Below are 25,757 nucleotides of genomic sequence, written 5' to 3'. Positions count from 1 at the left end.
GGCCCAGTCCTGTCTTGTCACTGTCTAGCTGGCTGTAGGGTGGGGTTTGTTTGCTGTAGGCTGCAATCCTGTGCCCACTTCCTTAGGAGAAAGCTGCCCTGAACTCAGTGGATCTTGCTTTGAGTAGACGTAAAGAGGACTGTACTTACAGTAGTGTGTCCCAGTATCTTTGTGTGTTACTTGCTAGTAAGGGGGTATAACAGAAATCTTAAATTTGTCTTTTTGGACATAAATCCAATACATTCAGTGAACCTTACTTCCACGTATATTAGTTGTATCCAGTGTTAGTCTAACCTAAATACCATTCGTTTCAGTGGATCTACTGAACTAAGTAGAACTAATGTCAATTTTACCCCTATGAGTATAGCATTGCAGCCTCAAAGTGTATATTTTAAATAAAGAATGTGCCATACTGTTTTATTCCCTTCTTACTGAAATATTTAAGCAATAGGAATTCACTGATTTAATGCTTAGAAAGGTTTCTCCACTTTAATTTCTCTGAAGTATTGCAATTTTATTGATGGCATATTTTGTTTTTTAATATTTATTTTCATATATTATTGTTGGCTGCTTTGAGCTTTCTTTTGGAAGAGAATATGGGGTGCAACTATAAACATAAAACTGATCTACAAGCAATTTCATCTAGACTAAATGACTTTAAGATGACAGTCCTATGCACATTTACCAGGGAGTAATTTCATTCAGCTCCGTGGGGTTTGCTTCAACTAGATCTGTACAGAATTGCACTAAATTGCAGTCTTTCAGACAAGGCGATCTCCTGTTTGCCAACGAGCATTCTGACTTCCCTACAGAAAGAGAAAGCATATTTTTCAGTTCATTGCTCCTCAAGCATCTGTTACAAACATCTTGTGCTTTTGCAGGATTGCTGATGAAGTTTTGCTGGTTTGTATGGGAAGTGATGGGGGGAATTACAGGGAGAACAATAATTGACAAATACAGCATTTCTTTGTACTCCGGGGAGAACCGCTATTGCAGTCCTTCCGTTAATGGGAGGGCAAAGCCAATCCATACAACAGGGAGGGGAACATGAGGCCCATGGGCTTTCTGGGGTCCCAATTTGGCTCTCTGAAGTTCTCCAGATGACCATGGGCTTTTTCCCCAACCAGCTGATAGTTTGGTGAGTTCCCAGCTTTTGTACAGAGTATTCCCATTCTAAAAATGTTGACATTTATTTATTTTAAATTAAAATATCCCTTTATTTTTGACAGTTTGGGCCAATTCCATTTGTCTTTGACCCCAGCCAACATTGGAATGTGCCCCCTCACAGCTTCTCCAACATTGAATTTGGTCCTTGAACTGAAAGAGAAGCCCCACCTGTGTGACAGTTTGAATGCTTGCTCGAGGTATTGCTACGCAGATGCTGCAATTTATTTTTGATTTCTTTATATTGTAGGCAAATGTACTAAAAGCATCACGCCATTCTGAATCAGTTCAATCAGTGCAAACTCATCTGCAGTTTCAGATAGAAAAAAAGGAAGCTGAGAATAATCAACTGAGAACAAAAATTCAGGTTATTAATTTTGATTTGCTTCTCTCCCTTGATAAATTAAGCATATTTGGTGGGTGTGGAGGACTTCAAGACAACTCCACTGTGGCTTGAAGTCTTTATTTATGTGGTTAGTTATAGGAAATTTCTTCAGGGAAGATCTTACTTTAACTTTTGCAAGGAAAACCATAAATCTAATAAAAACAACGAGGGTTTATACACAGAGAACTTAAAAAAAAAACTCTGGCAAGTTTGCCTACTCTAAATACACAGTAGCTTGGAAGTTATACCGGATGAGCATGTTTTCCAAACCCAGCCTGCAATGAAACCGCTCCAGGTACTCAGATGACACACTAAGCCATAGTCAAGCCAAATAATAACAAATGCGTGGCCAGAGTGGCAAAAAGCTTTGGCCAAGTGGCTGTCATCGGCTACACAAACCACCGAAGCTTAATGTGTTGCACGAACCTGTCTGTAGAAATGGTATGTGATATCTCAATCACAGTCCATCAAAGACTGTAAAAAGTAATCTGTGTATTCCCAATATATTTTCTTGGCTTAGAGCAGTGATGGCAAACCTTTTAGAGACCAAGTGCCCAAACTGCACCCCTGAACCCACTATTTATCACAAAGTGTTAACACTACAATAAAACCTGAAAACTGAGGTTTTAGTTTAGAAAAAACAACTCACAGCCAGTCCAAGCAAATATATATATATATGTCCTTGGCAGTGCACTGACCGGCCATGCAAAAGCTCAGACAAGTCACAGCTAATGAGTCGCGGTTTGTGGCATCATCGCCTGGCACCACTACTCCTTTCTGAGCATGCACATGGCCCCTGTGTGCGCTGTTATCCGATGCTCGGCTACTGGGGCGCTGCTGGGGCAACTTGGCTCACATGCCGACAGAGAGGGCTCTGCGTGCCTGCTGTGCCACACGTGCTATAGGTTCGCCACCACTGGCCTCGAGGAAGGTTATCCTTAGAGGCTGTACATCCTTTGGACTACTTCAGGTTCCACATTGGAGGTATAGTCAGATTTTCTTGAGGGGGAAAATGAACCAGTGTTGTGAAATGTGGCAAAAATAATGCTTAAAAACCTGGTTCATGTTTTGTACAGTGAGGAATACTTTGCACATGGACTCTTCTATAAAGCAGTTTTTTGGGCCACACTCCCAACTAAAGTCACCATTTAATTGGCATTTATACTCTGACTAGTTCTTCCCTTTGTTGACTGTTCCAACATTGATTTTAAACTGTGCAATAGAAGCTTACAAACAGTAATGCTAAGGATCGCTGCTGAAAATATGGGCTAAAATTGCATTCCTGTGTGAACTAAGAAATTGTTTTCATCTTAACAATGACAAAATTATAAATTTGTGCATAACAATGCTTTTTAAGAGAACTGAAAAACAGAATGTCTAACTGCTTGCTATAAAGGTTGTTTTATACGCATGCTGTACTTTGTTTTTATTATGTGGAAGAGCCATGGTGATGAAGTAACAGTGACATCTTGTGGTGACAGCTGGAAATAACAGCCACATTCCTTAACTCTGCTTCCCCCGAGTTTACTGGCACAAGACTGCACAACTTGTGACTGGTCAACATGAATGGTGCCCACTAGTTGTATATTAGGGTCAGTTCACCTGATCAAACAGCTGACTGTGGTTTATTTAAGCAGTAGTTAACCATATATGTGGCACAGATGGACAACCATTTTCAACATAGCTTGTTATGTTGTCAGGTTGATGGGCCCACATCACCAAACAACAGACCATGGTTATGTGAGGGTTGTTTAACCCTCACATAATCCACAGTCCCTGGGTTCAGACAACACAAGTTGCCACAAGTACTTGAATATTCAAAATACCCACCTGTCTTGATTGGGTGAATCAGGTCAAGTGTTCTGCCAGTTCTTGATATTTATTTATTTAAAAGTTTTGTATGCTGTCCCTTATGCCTTGGCATCTCTGGACAGCTCACAATCTATAAAATGGAAATACAATAATACAATAATAATAATAATAAAACCACATGTATAAAACATAATTCAATAAAAATTCACATAAATGACAAAATCAAAGCAACTCTTTGACACAATTAAAATATTAATGTTTTAAATAATGATTAAATAAAAAGATTTTGACCTGGTGCTGAAAAGAATATAAACTCGGCACCAGGTGCACCTCCAGGGAGCGCATTCCATAATCTGGAATAGCATCCTTGTGTGCGCAGTTTCAAGAAAGCAGCAGCACCTGAGAACTGCTGTGGTGTGGTCGTGAGAGTGTAGGACTGGGGTTCTGGAAGATCCTAGTTCCCACTTACCCATGAAACTCATTAGGTGACTTTGGGCCAGCCACAGTCTCTCAGTCCCACCTACCTTATAGGACTGTTGTGAGGATAAAAAGGTACTAGGTAAGCCACCTTGAGTTTATCCTGAGATATAAATGCAACATAACAATAATAATGATAATGAAAACACCGGGGGGTTTAACAAGCCTTTGGTTGCCTGCCGTGTGCTGCTGGTGGGCAGCATTTGACTCTTACTTTAGCAGTATCAGAAAGCTACAGATAGAGTGATGCTATACAGGTAGAAGCCTGTTCTTCAGTGCCTTGCATACTCACTACAGTGTCTGGGCAGTGCTGATGGGTAAGGTCTCCCTGGTGCAGGTGGGAGGAAGCTGCTTCTACTGAGTCAGAACATTGGCCTGTATTGTGGACACTGGCAGTGGTTCTCTGGGGTTCGAGTGGGATCCTCTCCCTGACTGGGGAAGTCAGGGATGGGCCTTGGAACCCTCCGCACTCTGTGCTGGCTCTTGAGCGCTGCACTGTTCAGGCTGCAGGAGGAATCCTGCTCTAGACTGCTTCAAGTGGGAGTAGAAGGAGTCCCCTCCCAGCTCCTTACCCAGAACCCTTCACTTGTAGGTTAACACAACCTTAGTCTGCTATCCTGTATGCACTTGCCTGGAGTGAGCCGCTAGCCAGGCGATTCATTGCACAAGTTGTAATTTCCCCATTAAATGGGCTTATGTTTTCTTCAGTGTAAAGAGTTGTGAAGGGCAAAAAGACTGTTTCCTTTGGGATGATGCATGTATGTGTTAAGGAAGATACCTCTTCCAAAGTGCTTTTCCCTCCTCATTCGCTCGAAGGGAAATGCTGCTTATGTGGTGTCTGCTGAACACAATGGTCACACTTCCTAGTATTAGTAAAACAACCCAAATGTAAATTCTGCTGCTTGTTTGTGGGGGGGAGGGATACCTTTTTAGTTGATCAACTTATGTTGAATCTAATCCATTAAACATTGCAGCTGTTCAGGCTCATGTAATACGGCATCAGTCATAACTGTGAAAATAAGGGTAATATTATGACTTTCCCCCAATTTTTAGGAGCACAGTTTCTGCTTTGATTGAAGCAAGGCAACAATCTCTTCTTGCATTACTGATCAGGTTAGCACTGAGTATTTGGATGCAGGTCTTCAAAGTTAAGATGCACCTGAAGTAATTCTTCAATTTTTTCAGCAAAATTTAACTGAGCATTTTAATAGCTTTGCCAGAGTAATTGAGCTACCTCATATGCCTAACTTAAAACTAGAATCTGTTTTAAATATTCTGATGATCCAAGTCTAAACATTTTCAGGTTTTTTTGGTTTCTCATTTATCCCTGTTTAGGCTAATAAGCACACATGTGCGCGACTGCACGCACACACGTGCACACATCCCCTCTTCACTCACTTGATTGTATAGTAAGTTTGCAAAATTCTGTTGCAGACTATAGAAAAGAGCATTACAGAATGGAAGCTACAAGTTGGAGAACATAACCAGAAGATTTTGGCTGAAAAGGAAAGGAGGGAGGAGAGAAGGAATGCCTTGAGAAGAGCTGCTCGTGTTCAGAAACAAAGAGCTGAACAGTTGGAAGTGGTTGTGAAAAGCTTACTTTCTCAAGTGAAGGAGAAGGTGAGTAGCTGAGTAGGAAGCCATTGTTTCAGATTAACACTCTTTCAAAATAATAATGCCACAACATTAATCCCCCTAAAGAATGCTGACTGAAATTTAAAGGGACATGTTTTGGTATTTCTGCCCATATGTGTGCTTGTGAAGCAGTACACTGATCTATGTGGCCATGGGTATATTTCCTATCCACAGTGTGTGTGGAATTGCATGAAAAGTTGCACTTGCTTTTACTTGCAGATCCAACAAAAGCATTTTATGAACTAGCTAAAAGTGGGCTAGATGGAACAACACTCAGATGGCTCCACAGTTGGCTACAGAGTCGGACTCAGAGTGCACATCAGTGGTACCTTCTCAAACTGGGGAGAGGTAACAACGGGGGTACCCCAGGGTTCAGTCCTGGGCCCAGTTCTCTTCAACATTTTTATTAAGGATTAGGAGGAGGCTGATACCCTCGAAGACAGACAGAAGATTTGAGGTGATCTTGATAGCTTGGATCACTGGACAGAAAAGAACAGAATGAAATTCAATAGGGACAAATGCCAAGTTTTGCACCTAGGAAAAAGAAATCAAATGCATTGTTATAAGATGGGGAATACTTGGCTCAACAGCACTGCAAGTGAGAAGGGTCTTGGAATTGTTGTAGATCACAAACTGAATACAAGCCAACAATGTGATGAACTAGCCAAGCCATGACATACAATATTTGGATGATCACATCATCCAAATTAGCAAGGAGTTCCCTGAAGTTCAGCTAACTGCTTAGATTTACCAAATCCTGTAGCCATAGTCAAGTTAAGGAGTTGCATACTCAAAAAGTGTGTGAATAGGAGGCCATTGGGGACCCTGGTAAGCAGTTCTCAGACTTGTGCTAGAAGAGCAGAATATATAGGAAAGCTGATAACATGGATAATTTGCCTCCCATGTAAAACATTTGCTAGAAAATTTGTGTCCATTGCTTGCAGGAATATGCTTTAACAATTGTACAGTTAATGCATTTTGAGGTAGCTCTTCAAACCTTTGTCTGGGAGTGTCTGTTAAAATCTGCCTCCCATATCCAAAGTCAGAATGGCTAACAACTGCTTCTGTAAAATTCCAAACGCACGGCTTCCCAAGCATCCTACTAAAATTAACTATTTTTCCCATCAGGGTTAGGGATGGGCAGTTTCCATCCCACTCACCCAGGCAGTGCTGGGGGTTTTATGCTGTAGCACTGGGAAGTTCTCCATTTTGGCACCTGGGGAAGGGAGAGGCAGGGGAGATAGCAGCAGGTGCTCCCATCAGTATGCAAAGCATCATGTCCCTCAGAAGAGGATGCTCTGCAGACGTGCCTGCTCACCCCAGAACTGAGTAAAAAACACTCAGCGTAAGATACCAGCTCGCGATGGGCTCTGCACTGCTTGATGCTGTTCCATCACTCAGGCGGGCTGCTTGCATTTCCGGGCACCCACACTTGGAATGTGCACTCATCAAAATGAGCCACTAATGGCTGGGTTTTAAAGGATAAGCCTACTGGGCTGGTCTTGGTCAGCCCATCCCAACTGGTGCTCTCCCAATGCCTTATTGCAACTCCCAGAATTCCTAACCACTTGCTGGTCTGTTTGGAATCGATGGGAATTAAAGTCCGAATCACCTGGAGGGCCTCTGAGAGGTCCAAGAGAATCCAGAGGGTTCTGGCAATGGCCATCCAACTGGGAAGCCAAGGCAGCTTCCATTCTAAAACCAGGCCTGAAGCCTGATTAAATTAGATCTCAATACACTGCTGCATTCACGGGTGTGTTGAGTTAGCCAGCACCTACCTGCTCAAGTACCTTGCCTACTAAGGAGATAAAAGCAACCAGCCAATAGTTGCTAACATCCCCAGGGCCCAAATAAACATTTTCAAGAATGGCTTAGACACTGCCTCCCTTAAAGTGGCCAGCAGCACTCTGTCTCTCAAGGAGAATTTGATAACGTCTGTTAGATATAATAAGTCATGCCAGGCAAGGTATCAAGCACACAGGTGGTTGACCAAACTTGGCCAAGCACTTTCTTTATATCCTTAGGCCTGCTCTTCCAGCAGCTCACTGCATCTCTGCGTTGGGCATAGACGAAAAGGCTTCTTTCTTTTGACAGATGGTTTGTTTTGTGTTGGGTATAGAGGAGTGACAGATTGGTCCATCCCTCCTCCATCGGCCCAGTCAGATGGTTACAGGAAATGTCTCCTTCTGTACAACTCTTCGCTGCTCTATTACCTAGTAGCCAGTGTGGTCCAAGTGCCCTAGCTGAGAAAAAAAAACAACTGGTTTTAAGCCCTTATTGCGATCTCATTGTGTTGCTTGCTGTTCTGTTGTTCTGTGATGTCATGGCCATTAGCCAATCAGGAATTTACTGCAGTTGAAGTAGAAGAAATGTATTCAGTCAAAATCTCTAATTGCTGTTGGCAAGTGCTAGACAAACAACAGAGGAGCAGAGGGGTGTGGCGTATCCTCTGTAGAGGGTTGTAGGCTGTTCCTCATCTTTCATAAAAAGAAGTGTCTGAACAAAGCCATGCAATAAAAAAACCCTTAGTGGTTTGAAATGTTTTACTTCGCTAAAAGGTTGGTAAGATGGCCTAGATCCCATCTGATTCCAGTGGTTAACAGTTTTCCAAGGGGTTTTTTTGTGGTGTGTTTATGTTGAGATTAAGTGTATATTATTCAGTCCTACTGCAATACACTTGGAAACTGCTTCGAATGAAAATAACTCCTGTGTTTAGAGAATTGGGCAGAATTAGAAATGAGTTCTTTATATTACATGGTCTGTATTTTGTATGCCTTCCAGGAAATTCAATTGTCTGAGGTACTTTCAGCTTCTAATGTCTGGAAAAGTCATCATGAAACGGTGGTAGATGAAAAAATCAGGTTAGAAGTTCAGGTTGAGACTCTGAAAAAGTAAGTTCATGCATTGTACCCTCTTGGCAAATAATCCACTCCTGTATATAAATTTTTAAAAGCCTCCCTTGAAAGCTTGATTACTTTTGGGGTTATAGTTTTTGATCTGCAAACTTCATACAGAATTTTGAATGCAGTAGATCTAAGAGTTACAGATGATATATATCACTAGTGGTGAAGGAACCCTTCTGGCTTCTTATTCATTTCCAACAAGTTACAGCTCCTAAACAGCTTAGGATCAGGCTACCTCAAAGACCTTTTGCTCCCATATGCATCTGCCCAAATTTTACTATCTTCTCCTAAACCTTCACCGAGTTTCTCCACCTCTGGAAATTTGTTAAAGGGGGATTAGCAAGCAACCATTTTATAGGATGCCTTCCCTACTGCTAGACATCTGGCGCTTAGGCCTCACAACCTTTTGGTGCCAGGCAAATGCAAGGCCTATTCACTCAAACTGCCATTTTTTGTAGTTCTATATACTGTCTTCTATTACTGTGTTTCCTTTTCATGTGACAGGTTTATTATATAATCTATTTTTATCATATGGTATGCTGTCCGTCTTTCGTAGGGCATAGAATCTATGTCCTGCAAAAAGGAAACAAAAATTTGCTATCAAAGATACACTAAACAGTATTAGTCATTCTTTCTTGCATGGCATCCAGTGGATGTTAGGAATAAAGTTGACTTAGAATGGGGTATGCTATGTTGTCTTTTTCTAGGCAAGGAATTGCTGATCTGCGAATGTTAGTATTAGTCTTTTTAGCTGAGCAATGGCTGATGCCACAGTCACTTTGGCACAGTCCCTGTTAGTTCTTTTTTCCACTACAGGGGGACAACATAGCACAAAACTGGTGCCTTGTGCTAGCTTCAGACATCTTATGCTCTACTGTAGTAACATTGCTCTTTTGTTCTTCAGTGGCCATGAACCAGGCTTGTATTTAATGACTCACCTGGTCACCATAAGTTATAAGCAATTTCTGGAACGTGAGTGGGGGGCCCATCTGAGAAGGGATGGATTGTTTTGCCCTCTTCTGCGGGTTATCTGTCTTTCCTCTACCACTCCATTGCATTTCTCTGCCGTCCACGGAGGAAGGGAAGTGCCTTCTTCCATGGCTAGCAATGTAGGCTATGTAGATTTGCAGAAGAGGGATAAATCACTCCATCCCACCACCACCAGCATGCTTAGCAGAAGCCCATCTTTTTAATTAGCCTGCTGAGGCACAGTAGCCTATATTTCCATACAGTAGCGGGGAGAGGGAGGTTTTCTCTCTATGTCAGTCACTGGCGCATAAGGGCACAATTCTATACATGTTTAGACAGGAAGGAGTCGCACAGCTCCCAGTCTCCCCCAGGCCACCATCATTGGCTGGGCAATGCTGGGAGTTGTAAGACTTTTTCTCCGCTGAATATGACAGGATTGTTCCCTTAGCAGTTTTTGCAACTTTAGTGGGTTTATTTATAAGATAAGCTCTTTTGCTGTCAGATTAGTTATGGTTCATATGTGTTTCTTGCCCTAAATATGCCCTGAAATTGTATCTAGATCTTGGAAATTCATAAACAACAAAGCAATTTTTATCATTTTTAGTGGTAAATGTGTGTATTAAGAGCTTTCTCCCCTTTCCCCTGTTTTGCATTTGGAAATGGAAATTATAGTGAAGGAACTAATCCTAAACATATGAAAGAATGTTTGCAGAGTTGAAATAGGATTCATTTGGGATGTTTCTTTTTATTTTAAAAGACAAAGTTGTTCAGGATTCCAGTAAAATAAAATATACAATATATTCAGTTGGTATTTTGATATTTGACACATGTGAGGGTGTTCTGGAAAGTAACGGCAAAATGAACCACGTTAAAATTGTCCATTATTTTCAAACATATGTAAGTCTTTATTTCAGTTTGTTTAGGAGGAAGTGGATAGGGAGAGATTTTTCTGCCTCATAGTACTAGAGAGGGAGCTGAATCATGGGAGAGCCACAAGAGTTAGGAAATACTTTTTCACCCAGCATAGTTAAACTGTTGGATTTGCTATCACAAGGTGTAGTGATGGCCACCAGTTTAAAATGGGATTAGACAAATTCAAATCAGAGAAGGCTATCAGTGGCTACTAGTCCCGATGGCTACTGATGGCTTCAGTATCAGAGATGGTTGCCTCTGTATAGCAATTGCTGGGGAACATAGGTGGCATGGTACTTTTATATTCGTGTCTTGTGGCTCTCCCTTGGGCAGCTGATTGGCCACTATTTGAAGAGACTAGATGCTGCACTAGATGCAAAATTTGCTAAAGCATTGGAACCACGTTGCAGCCAAGGGCTGAAGGAGCATGTAGCTACTCTGAACTTTGATTAAGAGAGTGTCAGTACGCATAAACTGCTGCTCCTCCATGAATCCCTTTCTGCTTTGACAGAACAAATCATGGTGAGGCATTAACCCCCGCCCCACCCCACACACATCATTATTTTGAAAAATCAGAAACATTTCCCAATTGTCACCTCCAAGATTAACTGTTCATAGGGGTTTATCAGGTTCAAACCCTGGTTCAAAGCAAAATGGTTAGTGTTGGCATTAACAGAGATATAATGGGAAAATATTAGAGTTAGAAGAGAAGAAAACTTGCACCCAAAAGGAAGGATTCGGAGGGAGCCCAGCAGCCTAAAGCTTGATACTTGCATCTTAACCCTGCTTGAGGTTTCAGGAACCTTACGACTGTCTCAGCCTTCTGAGCAGCATGGACACCTTGTGCTGCTCTGAATCACTGGGGAAACAGCCCTGAAGCACTAGCTAGCTGCATATGTTTTCCCGCAGCTCCATGGCCTTAAAATGGATTTCTACTGTCCATTCATGGAAGGGAAGAGAAACTTGTAGCCTTGCAAATGTTGTTGGAGTCCCAATTCCATCAGCCCCAGCCAGCATGCCTAACGATCTGGGATGATGGACATTATAGTCCAATACCATTTGAAGGGTTATTGGCTCTTGGTTTAAATCTATGTACACTTGCCATAGTGCAACTTGCTTTCCAAAGTTCAGCACAGGACAGGGCACCTCTGTCTCTCGGGCCCATAATACATTTCCTGCTTCCTCGCTGGCATTTCTTTGCATCACGTCGTTTCAGACCTGTCTGGTTTGTGCTACTTCAGAGGCAAAGCAGGGAGAACATTCTCAGCTCCTGGTTGCAGTGAGCGGGACAGTGCTACATACAGATGTTAACTTGTTTAAATGTCATGTGTGAATCATAAACATTTCTCTTCTCCAAGTATTTTAATAACTGATTTTAAACTGCTTTTAATCTGTTGTTGTATATGGTCGGCCCCTCACTAGATGCAACTTTAAATGACCATTGTTAAGTGGTTGTTGTTTTATATGGGATTTATTTATTTATTTATTTATTGCTTTATTGCTTTATTTATTTATTGCTTTAATATTATTGTTATTTATTGTTTTAATATTTGTAATTCTGATTACTTGTTGTAAGCCACCTAGAGATTCATGTTGAAATAGTTTAACAGCACACACATGTTAAAATGAATAAATAAATAATCCAATACTGGAATGTATTTGATAGACCCAATTAAAAATCATACACTTTAACTTCGCGCTGGTGTGTCACATAGATAGGTAGAGTCATGGTCCTGTCCATGCAGTGATGGCACTAAGCCCCAGAGAATACAGCATGACATGTGAGTAAACATCAGGCATAAGATCAGGCTCTTTACCTTGATTTATTCCTGAATAAAACTCTAAATTCCAAATTAGATAATTTTCTGTTGTGCTACCTGTAGTCATTTGACTCCCTTGAACATCACCATTAATTGGAACATCTGGACTCCAGCTGCTATGATTAGTTCTTAGATTAATTTTGTATTGTTTAAGCCAAAAATAAGCTGTAGTGTCCAGTTTGCGCAGCCCAAAGCACTCTCTCGTCAGGCCAAGTGAAGGTTCATCATATAGAGTGGCAGTGGATCACATGAATGAGCAAATCATGGGTTAATTATGTAATAGAAAAATTTCAAGTAGGACCTCTGATTAAATAGCATGGTACATATTGCTTCAGAAGATTTTTTTTTTATATTAAAGGCAAATAGGTGACTGCATGATGGAACTCAGTAGAATACAAGATGTTGGAAGAAAGTCTAAGAGTGAGATTATTGGAAAGCTTAATTCTGTCATGTCTGAAAATGAAAAGATTTCTCTTGAAAATGCAAAATTAAAGGTAAAGATTATTTACAGTTCAAATTGCAATTACTTCAGTTTTGTTTTGGATATTATTGATATTGTTTTTATTATATTGTGATTGCATAACCATCCAGAATGCTTTGGCTGTTGGGTAGTATAAAAATGTAATTAATTAAATGACATTTATACCCCACTTTTTTTCCTCTTCAAAGGAAACCAAGCTGGCTTACATGATCCTCCCCCTCTCAAATTTATCCTCACAGCAACCCTGTCAGGTAGGCTAGAGTAACTGGTCCAGTCTCCCAGTAAGCCTCATGGCCAAGTGGGGACTAGAACCAGGGTCTCCTCAGGTCCAGTCCAACATCTCAACACTATTCTACCTGCGCTCACATTGCAACTGCTTTACAGATGACCAGACTGAATGTCAACTACTTCCAGTGGAGCCATATATTCAGCATTCTTTCTCATTCAAAATTTTCTGTCTAGTCTTATGTAAAAATTAATCCCCACTGACTGAATTCCCAGTGGGACTTACTCAGAATAGGCTTGCAGCTATATTCTTGCTATATTCATAGAAAACAATTTGCAATAAATTTTAGTTTTTAGATATGTCACATATACAAAACCATAATTCAAAATATAAGTGTCATTAGTATTTATTCAAGATGTATTGTAATTCTAGGCTTCCCTCTCTGCTTTGGAAGACAATATTATTTCAGCAGAAACTGAACTTGAAGATTTACATGAAGAGGCAAAGCAGCAAGAAAAACTGGTTGAGCAATATAAAATAGAAGTAAGTTATAAACTGGAATAGTGATGTTCTGGCCTACTTTGGGAAGGACTTTCACTTTATGCATGGTAGAGAATATGCCTTTCTCCCTAACCATTGAGCAGTCATTTCAGAAGCCTCTGGATATCCACTTGCGGACACAACATTTTATTATGGGGTGTGTGCATGGAAAATCCAACATGCCTAGTTCCAAATTTTGTGCTGAATGCCCATAGTTGAGTGTGAAATGCACATACTGTCTGGGCCTCCATGTTAGAATCGATGCGTACAGGGCTGAGGGCTCCCACACATCAGTGAAGCATCAAGGAGTGTTTTCCTCCTGCACTACAACAAGTTCCTCTGAGACACCTAAAATGTTCCATAAAAGTACATCTTCTTCTAGGTGGAGAAATTAGAAACAGAAGCTGAGGAACTGAAAGCCATGTACGAAAAGGTCATCTGGGAAAGCAGAAAGATGACAGAAGACAAAGAAGTAGAAATGGATGCAGTGAGTGCATGCGGCCCACAGCGTCTTCCGCTTCTGTACACAATGCTTGAGACATAGTTCTTGGACAGAGAAAGATGTGTGGAGTGATTGACATGTGCTTTCTTCTTTCTCCCCCCTTCCCTGCCCTGCTCCCAATGCGGCCGCACAGATGAAGAGCCAGACGGAGACTCACTTGAAGGAGTTAGAACACGCCCGTGACCTGCAGAAGGCAGCTGAAGAGAAACTGCAGAGGTGTCAGGAAGGCCTGCTGTCATGCCAGAAGAGCTGCCTAGATAAATCCAGAGCCATTAAGGAGCTGCAGACTGAGGTGCTTGGGATTAGTACTTATCTATAAAATATCCAAAGCCCCGTGGAAGGAACACAAGGAAAGCGGGCTTTTGTTTCTCTTTGTGTTGTTATTCACGGGGAGCGGGTGCATTTTGCCAGTTGAGGGCACCCATGTCATAGCTAGAAGAAACACCAACATTTCTTTCATCAAGGAGTTCTTGGTGCAGAAGCTCAGGCCTATGGGTCTAATGTGGCCTGTCTGGGTCCCCAGGTGGTCATATCCTGTTCCCCCAGCCCCTTCTTGCTAACTACTGTTTGCTTAGTGGTGCCCCAGCTTCTTGCAGTTTTTCCTCCTTTCTAAAAGATTGAAATTGTTCTGCTAAGGTTTAATCACCACTAGTAAAAACTTTGTTTTAAACCACCCAGTGACCCTCAGTTATGGGGTGGTGTTGAGATGACGAGGATGATAATGACTGTGATACATTAACATATCCTGGTATTTTTGGTCCTGCACGTTTTTCCTGCGCCCACATCTACCAGTGGAATACAGCCCCAGGAACTCTGAAACGTGTCTCTTGGGTTGCCAAATCCATGCTTGCTTGGCTGTGGCTTTCTCCTTTGCTGGGAACCCCTCCCTCCCAATACCTTCTCCAGTGGAAACGCAGTCCATGAGAAAAAGGAAAAGGGCCTTTTGAGCAGTAACGCTTAAACTATGAAACTGCTTCCTGAGAGAGTTCATCAGGTCTTCTCCTTGCCTGCTTCTAAATGGGCCTTTACAGTTGGCTGGGCATGCCAGGAGTTGGAGGCCTTTTTCAGGATAAACATAAGGCACTTTTATTTATTTTATTTTTTGTGAATGTTTTGATACAATCCTAGTTTCACTGTTGCTTATATGAGTTTTAGTCTGCCATTTGCGCTGCTGGTTGGTTAGGTTTGTTTTGAATTTGTGTTTCTACATTTTTATTTGTAAGCCATCTTGAGTATAATTAAATACTCAAATAAGTGAAATTGCTGTTCTGTATATCTGTGGATTTCTGCTCATCACCCACAACAGGTAGGTATGAAGCCTCTGAACCATTCACCCTCTAATCACCTCTGCCTTCACCCTTCTTAAAGGATTTTTCACGTTGGCAAATTTCCCCATTAAAAGATTGATTCAGCAAGGTGTGTAGATCTAAATGGGAAAGGATGCAGTGCTGTGTGATCGGTGTCCAGTTCTTGTTCACATAAACAAATACAAAAACAGGGCAATGCCATATTGTCTGGAAATGAAGTGTTACAAGGAAAACAGGTTATTTTATTTAAAGTTGCAGTCCTGTATATACGTAGGACAGGGAAGTTCCATTGAACTTAGTGTTACTTAGCTCCTGTTAACATGCATAGGACTGGGCAGTATGTTCTTCACTGTGTATGTTAAGTTTGCACATTACTGCGCAGACCAACCTTCCCCAACTTGCTTCCCTTTAGGTATTTTGGTTTAACGCTGATGATTGGCCATGGTGGCCTGGACTGATGCTACTTATGGTCCAAAACATCTCTAACACCCCAAGTAGAGGAAGGCTGATTAGGTAGTCTGATCATATACATTCCCTATATACCAGAGCGGCCAGACTCATGCAAAAGGAGAGCCACATGTGGTAAATGTCAGATGTTTGAGAGCTGCAAGGCATGAACTAATATTTATATTTATTACGCCAAACAGACATTGCAACCATTATCGGGCTGGTTACTGCCAGTAAAGGTCTTGTGAGTCACCATCTTGGCTGTGAGTCATTGACATTTGTTCTCTGCAGGGCTCTTGTGCTGACTGGGCTGCTGTTTGGGGCTCAGAGTGGAAGTGAGATGATTGACACGCTACTGTGATTGGTTATCACAGCAGGAGAATCGCTTGTCTTTTCCTGGAGGGCTTTTGTGCTTGCCGGCTCAACTGCTGTGTGAGCCTTGATTGGCTGAGACTCAAGAGTTGAAGTCACATGATTAAAGCACTACAATTGGTTATCCCAGCAGGAGACTCCCTCCTCCTCGCCTGCTTTTGTTCATGCCTGCTCAGCTGCTCAGAAGAGCAGTTGACTTTGGGCTTTTGGCCCCTCTGCAAGCCACAAAATAAACTCAAGGAGCCCATGTGAGTTGCAAGTCTGTTTGGCCACCCCGCTATATACCTAGTTCAGCCACCAGATGGCACTGTACCTAGTTATATCAGGATGGAGACAATAAAGTTCTTGTTTAGCTTTCTGACTAGTGTGTCCCCTCAGTCCCATGACAGCTGTTAACTAAACTTTGCAAAGTAATAGAATAGAGTTTGCAGCACTTCTTTGCACTTCTAACATACTGGGTTTTTTTTAATCTCTTCAGAATATGTTAGCCTACTTTCATTTTAAAATTCAAAGCCCAGGCTTTCCTGAGACACACGGCCTTGTGCGAGAGTGGCTGGGCTGACATAGAAGGCTGGAGGAACACTGTTAGCTAAGCTCCCTGCGTGAACCATCTCTCTATGTAAATGGCCAGTTATGCATCTGAGAAAATGCTTACCTGGTTCATGTTATGCTTCCTTTAAAAAAGCAGTTAAGATGTATATTGATTATACTCCTAAAGATGCTGGCTTATACTGGACTTTAACTGTCAGGGGAAGAGAAAGGCTCACTTTGTTCTTCCATGTCTTCTCTGCACCAGCCCCTACTGAATGTGTGAACTGGGGCCAAGCTGACTCTTCAGAGAGTTGTGACAGTTTTCAGCAGTACTGCCAGGGTCCCTGTTCCCAAAGCATCTTTATCCCAAAATGCAGCATTTTCAGAATGTACACTGTTCCTTTTTTTCCTCCAACTGTACATCCCCTCTAATCTAGAAGTGTAAAAATAAATAGTAACAATGTACTGGTGCGCATGTATTCCCCCTCTGCATCCCTTAAGAAATGTGTGCTTTCGGTACAGGAAGTCCCCTACATACGGATAAGTTCCACTCTGAGAACACGTTCATAAGTCCAATTTGTAAGTCCAACAAAGTTAGCCCAACTAATGCAATCAGCTATATAGTACCGTAATAGGGTTATAAAGCCACTGGAGGACTTCCATTGACATCACTGGAGGACTTCCGGAAGTTGTACTTCCAGGAACGTGGCAGTGCGGAAGCGCACTTGTGTTGTTCACCTGATAGGTTCTTCCTCACATGGCATTAGGTTGGCGCAACCTGTGTTGCGCTTTGCTGGACTCACCTCTCAATTATCACAGTAAAGTACACAAAAATACATTCACATCTTTAAAAGTTAGTAACTTGAAGGTTCGTATGTAGGGGACTTCCTGTATTTTGATTTGAGAAAGAACTGAGTTAGAAATGTGATTAATATTAAATTCACAGGACATACTGGTTGTGTTCACACCAAAGAACAAGCCAGCACTCCTCAGAATCCCAGCTTACAGTGCATGGCTGGTACATGCTGCAAGAAGTCAGTCCCTGCAGCCAGGGCCACAGAGGCTGCTTCTATCCTTTTTTTCCCTGTTTTTACAGGTAGGTGACAACGATGGATTCTTGAAACAGCTTTCTTTGGAAGAGGAAAATCACAACATTCAAATGAAGTATGAAGAAGTTAAACGGTAAATGTGACATACTGACATTATGCTGCACTTCAGAATGTTTCTGTCTTTACTGTGGCAATCTTACAGCTTTGTTTCTACTTGACTTACAAGAAAAATAGAAGAAATGGAATTGCAGAACAAAGAACTTGAAAATCAGTTGTCAAACCAAGAAGAGAGTCTTCAAAAAACAGAACTGCACTTCAAACAAAAACTTGCAGACTGTGATGCTTTAACCCGACAACTAGAAGTTGTTTTAGAAGATGGAAGAAAAAAGGTAGAAACTGTATTCAGTGTTTCAATATTTCCTGCTTGAAATTGGAAATGGACCTGTTGGTTGATAATGTTCATGTGTTAGAAGTAGGGGCTGTTGTGAACAGTTCACTCTGTTCTCAATCCATCCTATGCTGTACATTATCAGAAAGGAAGGATCCTGTTTTGACTGGAGCAGATTCTGACTGAAGGTACTATCCAAAAGGCAAAGTAGCAGACAGGCAAATAATCAGTGGGGGTCAGGCTGAGTTAGGAGTGGTCAAAGCCAAAAGAAAGGCAGTGAAAAGCATTACACAGTCCCAAAAGCAGAGTCCAGCAGGCGTCCCAAGCATCAGGCTCATGGAACATCAATTGCTGGGCAAGGTCCAGAAGGCAAGCTGAAAGGCGCTAGAATGCCATTGTTTTTAGCACGGGTTAGGCAGGCATTGAAGGCTTTTTTCACCAGAGCCTGCTGAGCTGCACTCAGGCTCTGCTGTGGAACATCGGAGCTTTCTGGCCAGAGCCCCTCCCACCCAGGAGGAGACACTTGGGTGCGGCATGTAGCACAAGCATAGAAGAGGCATTCTGTCTTCTGTAATGCTGGAAAGATCTGTTGCTTGTTCCAACACCCATATGCATCATTTAAAAGGGTGTGCTGCTTGCTTCACAGCGGTGGGATTTTCCCTCATATCATTTTAATTCAGCAGTTTATCAGTGAATTGTCTAAACCTCAAGAGGAATCCAGTCCTAGTTCAAAAAGGCACCTCTTTAGACCTCACAGTCTTTTGTTTGTTCTTTGTGCCTTTTGTACGTTCTCCTAGCCTCAGGAGGATGGACTCACTGGATGAATCAGGATGTGTTTTCATGAGCAGATGTCTCTTCTGTTAAGGGAAGCCTTTTTTTGCTTGCTGGAAGAGGGTTGCAGGAGAACGGTGAGCCCCAAATTCAGAGTTATTCCTTCTTTTACACAGTGTAAGACTCTTCAGTTTCTCAAGAGCTTTATATTACCTACTTCAGTTCATTCAAGCCTGCCCCATACTGGTGTCCTCCAGATGTGTTGGAACCACAACAAATGTGTATGTGGTTTTCAGCCAATATTACAAGTGGGTCTCAGCTAAAAAAAAATGTGCACCCATTCTGTATAATGTGCATCAATTTTCCATTAAAAATTAAGAACACTTTACACTGGTCCCTTCTTCAGACTATGATTCAGGCTATCTGAAGGATATTTATTGGGATGATTTCAGATGCAACACAAAGCGGAAGCCACTTTTCACGCGTCTTCCCCTGGTATTGCAGGAAAGGCTTTTCCATTTAAGGTACTGAAGGTCTGGTTCATACATTCACGAGTGCTTGGAAATGCAAAACTGCAGGGGGATGGGGGGATGTGAGGTGGGAAAATGCTTTTGCATCATGGAGAAGTTGTTTGTCTAAATCAGTTCCTCATGTAGTTTGGGTCATTTTAACTGCACCACTATGAAAAATGCCCAAACCATATGAGAAGCTGCTTCACCCACATAGTTGTATTTTTCAGTGGGCAGAAACACCATTAATCAATGTATGAATGCAGTCTGAGCTATAGATCAGTTCAAGGTGTTCCATCCTGGTGCTTAATCTGAGCCAGAACTTAGCTCTGGAACCAATTTGCAGTGTCAGAGCTCACCTTGGATTAAGTAAGAAGTCATAAGAAAAGAATGCCTTTGGGCATGTATAGAGTACCTCTCCCTCAGCAATGATTAATTAGTGGCTTGATTCCAAAGATTGATGACTAGAAGAGAAAACACATTAGTGCTTTTCCAAAAACTCCCCTGCAAGAGATGGCGGAAGACATCTCACAGTGCAGTGCTGCATGTCTCGGGGGGTGTGCTTGAGCATGAGAAGCAGTGTGTGAAGGAAAGACCCAGGTGGTACTGTATGAGACAGTGTTTCTCAACCTGGTGTCTTCCAGATGTGTTGAACAACAACAGAAGGCATGACTATTCCCGTTCAAAGGGCCCAGTCCTTTGAAAGTACTGTTGTCCTTTCAGTATACACAGGAGCTCCATCCTGATTTTCAGTGCTGATTGGCATTCTGAAGGAGGTTTATGATAGGCTACAAGATGCAGTGCAAATGTAACATACAATGCAAATATAACCAGTGCCCCAAACACTGTATATCACAGCGCCAGTGAAAAAGCTCAGAAACTGCTGAAAGGGGAATAAAAAGCCCAGGAAAACAAGCCTGTATCTTGTGCCAAAATGCCAACAAAGCAGGTAGTGAGCAAGTTTTCATGGAGAGGGTATTTCATAGGTGGAATGCACCACGAACAAAGCTCTTTCCTTAAGATGGTGGGGTACTGAGGGAAGAGCCTTGGATGGAGCTCTCATTGTGTGACGTGTGGGAGATGATGCTCCAGCAGATAGCACAGAGTGCAATAAAATAAGTCAAGCTGGAAGTTACAAGGGCACGAAGAAGTTTTAGCTTTGAATAGAAGAGATACCACACATTTATTAATGCAAATAAGGCTTGCAATATATTAGTGGACATGGTACTAGTAGGTTTTCCACAAGGTTACACTTAATTAAGATTACTGATCTATTCATTTTATCTGTTATCAATAGGAAGATTGATAAAATTGATATTTTTCCCATTTTTCTTTATCATGATTTTCATATATTGCATCTCAAATGAAAAAGTCAAAGGAAACTAAAATAATTTGCTGTTACCTTTAGGTATTAAATCAGAAAAAACCTTACAGTTTCAATAATGTTTAAGAGTACAATATAGGTCTGAACTTTTTGTCTTGCAGTTAACAGAGGAAATGGAAAAAATTGCTTCTAAAGAGCGATGCTTTCAGTTGAAAATATTGGATCTAGAAAATAAATTAAGACAGAAAAAAGAAGAACACAAAAAGCTATCCAGAAGACTAGACTCAGTGAGTAAACTTCCTTTTTTACTCATCTGTTCTTTATGAGCTGAATAAAAGGTCATCTAACCTGGGCAGTATTGAACTTAATATTGCTGCCTTTATTATTTAAATATTATTACCAGCAGCCTTGTGAATTCAAGTGCCACATTCCACATGTCTTCACTTTTACCCTTTCTTCATACTTCAGCCAGATTAAAAAACATACAGACATGGCACAACACACCCATGTTTTAGCACTGGGGTCTCCCAACCTGATGATCGTGGTCATCTCTCTTCATCCCCACTAGGCTCTGTGCCCCTCATAATTTTTATTTCATTTTTTAAAATCATTTAAAAATAACTGGGAGACTGGCATGCTGTACCCCAAAGTGTGGTTTTGCATTCAGAGCTCAGACTACACTGTTTGTGCTTGGGTTCTTGGACAAGTGACTTTTCTATTACTTCCAGGAGTTTGTCTTCTGGGAAGTCAATTGTTTTATGACTGGTCATACCCACAATGGTTGTCATCTTGTGTGAGCACCCACAGCACACTCTCAGAATTCCAAAGGTGCCCACCAAACTAAAAAGGTTAAAGATGCTCGCTATGGCCAAACCTTTCAGCATAGCATATATACTAAAAATTAACATTCTCCCAAGCCTTCTCTTTTCTCCCCCATTCTGTCAGGACACCCTTCCCTAACAGTGCCACCCTTATACCACCACTGCTAGCTCTGATTTCATATAGCTTTGGTTTTGGAAGACATCAGTTGAGGGCAGGGGGAATGCATGGTCTTTTGCCTTTTATCTGTTGTGATCTGGTATTTGCACGCTGCTTTCCCAACAACAAAGTTGAGCTCAAACTATAGACTTTTGTGAAGGGGTGTCCTTACCCAGTGCTTGAGTCTGGCTTTCATCTCACAAAAGAAGAGTTTTCTGCCCTGGTGTCACCTAAAGCTGCCAGCAAACAGACAGTTTCTCCCTCCCTCCCTCCCTCCCTCCATATCTCACCTTTTTACCGAATAATGGCACCAGAGGCAGTATTCTGTAGTTCCTAGTCGTTTAGCCCCAGTATGAAACATCACTCTGCTAGTTTTATGCCACTGAAGCAGCAAGTGCTAAATATCAAATGCAAATCTCTGCCAAAGAAAGTCTGTGTGTATGAATACACCTGAGCCCATAAAGTAACTTAGCTCAGTCACAAGAAAACTGCTTCCAACCATTGCATGCCTAACAGTTCCTTTCTGTCACTGCATTTCTGCCTATTGTTTCATTCTCTCTTGGAAATTGACTGACATTCCAGAAGAGTAGCCCTATTACCACAAGAGCAAAAAAGGATCCTGTAGGGCCTTAAAAGCCAGCAAATGTAATGCGGCCTTAGCTTTGTAGTGCGCACGGTATTCTGGAATGTGGGCAGCTGCCTCATACCCAGGTCCGCTCAGTCGTGCATGCAGAAACTGTTGGTGGCTCTCTACAGTTTTATACGGGGTCTTTCCCAGCCCTGCACAGAGATGCCAGGAATTGAACCAAAGCATGTGCTACAACCCTTCCTAATTTCAAATAGCTCAGGACTTGCCTGCGTGTGCACGTGAATTTCTTATCCACTGCTGTCAAAATGAACAATTACTTTCTGTTTCCTCAAATCCTTAATTAAACTTTCTTAACCATTTCCAAGCATCCAATTCAAAAACTTGGTGCCTACCAAGAGTTATGTTCCTACGTACTTTTTCTCCTGCAGAATTTCCCCTTTCCTTCCATGTGTCAAGACCTGTATATTGTTTTAAGCTTTTTCATCTTCAGTTTTATTTGGACTGGCAGTTAAAAAAAAATAGGAAGCTAATAGATTGTCATTAAGTTGACAAAGAACATAATGATTGTTGTCTCCTCCATTTACATACATACACATATGCACACGCAATACATATATACATTTAGCAATATATTATGGAAAGAAAAACACAGAAGAGATTGTGCAGTTCTTACTGAAATTATTTAGCAGAAAGCAGGATGAATTGTAATTACTGACAAACAAGGGCCAGGACTGCTCAATGTATAAAAGTTATAGGGTATCACAGCAAAAACATTTTTTAGAAGCCCCAAGAAAGTAATTTGTTTGATCACTTTTAACCAGAAGTGATTACAGAACATAAAAATATACCCAGCACTTACAAATTCTGGAATAATTCTGACACTTATTTTAACCACATGTAGTTTTAAAGGTTATGTTCTAATAAATAAACATAAAAGTAAATCCTAAGAATGCTGTGTATATTTTATGGGACTGGATTTATGAATGGATCCAATAAAAGCACTATCAATCACTTGATTTTAACAAGTACCTTTGGTGCCAAAAATATAATTTTAATTGGTTACAGGTGCAACCATAAAAAGAAAGAAAAAAAGTCCAGAAGAGTTTTGAGACTCCATGGATGACAACCCCAGTTACTTTATATTGAAAATTTGGGTTGTATTAATAGGATTGGCTTATAATGAATTTTGAAGTCTTTGCCTTCAAAACCATAAAACTGGTTAAAGACCAAGATTGCATGGCTTAGCCGACACCCTCCAAACATGCTATCCTTTTGGCACCATGTTCGGACTGCCCTGCATGCCAAGGCATTTGATGGCCTTTGGTGGCACAAGTGGGGCCGCTTCAGCTGCTTCTAATAGGTCTAGTTCTAGTAAGTTATTTTAGTCGATCAAATAGTTAAATGTGTTTTTTAAATTTCCATAGTCAAATTTTCTGATGTTTTTATTGTATTTGACTTCTATATAGTATTTTATGAATGGGTCTAAGCTGCCCAGAGAGCTTCAGCTTTGGGACAGCGTAGAGATAAAATGGGGAAGAAGAAGAAGAAATAAAGATGGGGCTACCCTGGGCTACCTTGGCAGGGAGCTCCAGAGGCCTGGAGCCCCTACCATCTAGAAGGCCCTCTCTCGCATTCCCATCAGCCACAATTCAGATGGCCAGGGGCAGGGAGAACAACATCGCCTGATTTAAAAGCCCAGGGAGGCTTATGTGGACGCATGGGGTCACAACAGTTGTATGCAGCACTTTGAACTTTGCTTAGAAACAGACCAGTAGCCAGTGAAGCTGTAGCAGCAATGCAGTCACTTGCTCTGTGTAAGGAAAATTGAGTTTGGCCACAGCATTCTGGTCCAGCTGCAATGTATTAACACTTTCAGGCATACCTTCCTAGAGCGTGTTGTTGTTGTTGTTACTTGCCTTCAAGTCAACTCTACCTTAGGGTGGCCCTATGAACGAAAGCCCTCCAGAACTTCTTATCCATGGCAGCCCTGCTCAGCTCTTCCAAGGCTGTAGCTTCCTTTAGGGAGTCAATCCATTTCATATTTGGCCTTCCTTTTATTCTACTGCCTTCAACTTTCCCAAACAACATAGAGCATGTTAGAGGAGTCTAAACAGGGTGTAATAAAGCTGTGTGTCACCATGGCCAAATTGTAGGCATGGGTGCATCTGGCAGACTAGCCTTTGCTATGTAGATATTGTGCATGGATATGAGTTTTTTGGTGTGAAAATTGTGCAAATCACAACAGACTCCTGAGTGATCTTTTTTTCTTGTGGGCCAATTTGTAATAGCACTCCCAAATACTCCATCAAATAACTGATCAAATGCCTTTTAAAAATCTTTTAAACATTATTTAAGCTTCTCATATTAAATTCTCTTTTTTCAGAAAGAAAAGTATCATGAAATGTCTTTGAAAGAAATAGAACACAGTCTTCAAAGATCAGAAAACCGAAACCAGAGCATCCAGAATTATATAAAGTTTTTGAAAGCCTCCTATGTAACCATGTTTGGCTGAACTGGTTTTTTCCCTTTTCTCTAGAAATAAGAAGTGCATCTGGGGACATGTGACTGTGTGTAGCATATCGGCCTGTTGTGATTGGGTTCTTCTGGACTGTGCTCTCTGAAGAGCATGTTTTATGTTAATTATCCACAATATATTCTCCAAGCATTGCTCTCCAAGCATTGCTCTCGCATATACGTTGGGGGTGGGGTGGGAGACCAGTTTTAAAGAAACAAACAAGACCAAGTAAATGCAGTAAAAGTTCTGGCATAATAAATGTAGCCAAAGCAACTCTCATCTGCAAAGTGCTCTGTTTTATTAGGATTTTCCCTCCTTTCTAGGATATTTCTCATGGTAGTTTTGGCAAAAACTGTCCTTGTGTCCTGTTCATTGCAATGGATGAATTGTATTTCAAAGGGCTGAATGATAGTGATACTGTATGAAAATAGTTGCTTGGACCTAGAGAGTCTTTGAGGTTTTGTGTGTGGGTGCTGTCCAGGCAGAAATTACTGGGGGGAAGCTTAGACCGGGGAACAGTGGGGAGGGGAGGGGAGAGCTTTCTTCTGTTGATCGGGATCCCACTCTCTGTGTTAATTTCAAAAAATAATTGGGTGCTTGGTTATATCTCTCCCACTGTCTTGGCTTGTTTGGTCCAATATATAGGAACCTCTTCCTACCCTAAAAATAGGATTACTAGCATCTCAAGAACAGTTCTATAGAAGCAGTTACACTTCCAAAAATAAATATTCTTGTTAATTGCAGACCAGGTAATTAGGAAAACAGGCACCCAGTCAAAACATAAAACATGTAAGTATTTTTATATTATTTGCTGTTGGTACTTTTTGCTGAAATATTGTTTTCAATATTTAATGATCTTGGTGGCTTCACTTTGATCCGTTACTTGTTAACTATGAAAAGTCAGCACTTGTTTGCTCGTTCATTTCATTTTTAATAAAAAACTAGACTCCATTTCTGCCTTTCTTACACATGTATCTACACCCTTGCCCTGCCTCCTATTGCACTTGTAGAAGGCAGCATCTCATAATACTCCTTTCTGAACCTGAACAGACACATAATCAGTTCATGGTTGCTACATGATGTCTGCGGTGCCATACTGCGTACATCCTTCATCCCATTCCTACTTGAGCTTCCTCTTAGGCACTTGTCTA

General features: G+C 41.4%; 1 protein-coding gene across 7 annotated transcripts in view; it reads left to right on the top strand.

Moving 5' to 3' along the window:
- Window positions 1-25,557, top strand: part of ODF2L (outer dense fiber of sperm tails 2 like) — a 36,257-nt gene extending 10,700 nt beyond the window's left edge. For 5 of the 7 annotated variants that reach the window (XM_044432560.1, XM_044432559.1, XM_044432561.1 and 2 more), the window contains 11 exons: window positions 1,415-1,531; window positions 5,273-5,458; window positions 8,255-8,364; window positions 12,436-12,571; window positions 13,217-13,327; window positions 13,707-13,811; window positions 13,960-14,118; window positions 17,580-17,665; window positions 17,759-17,921; window positions 20,686-20,811; window positions 24,475-25,557. In XM_044432560.1, coding sequence (XP_044288495.1) covers window positions 1,415-1,531; window positions 5,273-5,458; window positions 8,255-8,364; window positions 12,436-12,571; window positions 13,217-13,327; window positions 13,707-13,811; window positions 13,960-14,118; window positions 17,580-17,665; window positions 17,759-17,921; window positions 20,686-20,811; window positions 24,475-24,603 — 1,428 coding nt within the window. In that variant the 3' untranslated portion in view covers window positions 24,604-25,557. Of the gene's footprint in view, window positions 1-1,414; window positions 1,532-5,272; window positions 5,459-8,254; window positions 8,365-12,435; window positions 12,572-13,216; window positions 13,328-13,706; window positions 13,812-13,959; window positions 14,119-15,545; window positions 15,716-17,579; window positions 17,666-17,758; window positions 17,922-18,717; window positions 18,829-20,685; window positions 20,812-24,474 lie in introns of those variants that run through there. The other 2 variants (XR_006414959.1, XR_006414960.1) reach the window with 2 other exon arrangements.
- Window positions 25,558-25,757: the final 200 nt, after the last annotated feature.

This window comes from Varanus komodoensis, unplaced genomic scaffold (assembly GCF_004798865.1).
Source record: "Varanus komodoensis strain SLA01 unplaced genomic scaffold, ASM479886v1 scaffold24, whole genome shotgun sequence".
NCBI lineage: Eukaryota > Metazoa > Chordata > Lepidosauria > Squamata > Varanidae > Varanus > Varanus komodoensis.
Note: the sequence above shows the minus strand (reverse complement) of the source record. Positions and strands in the feature narration are given on the sequence as shown.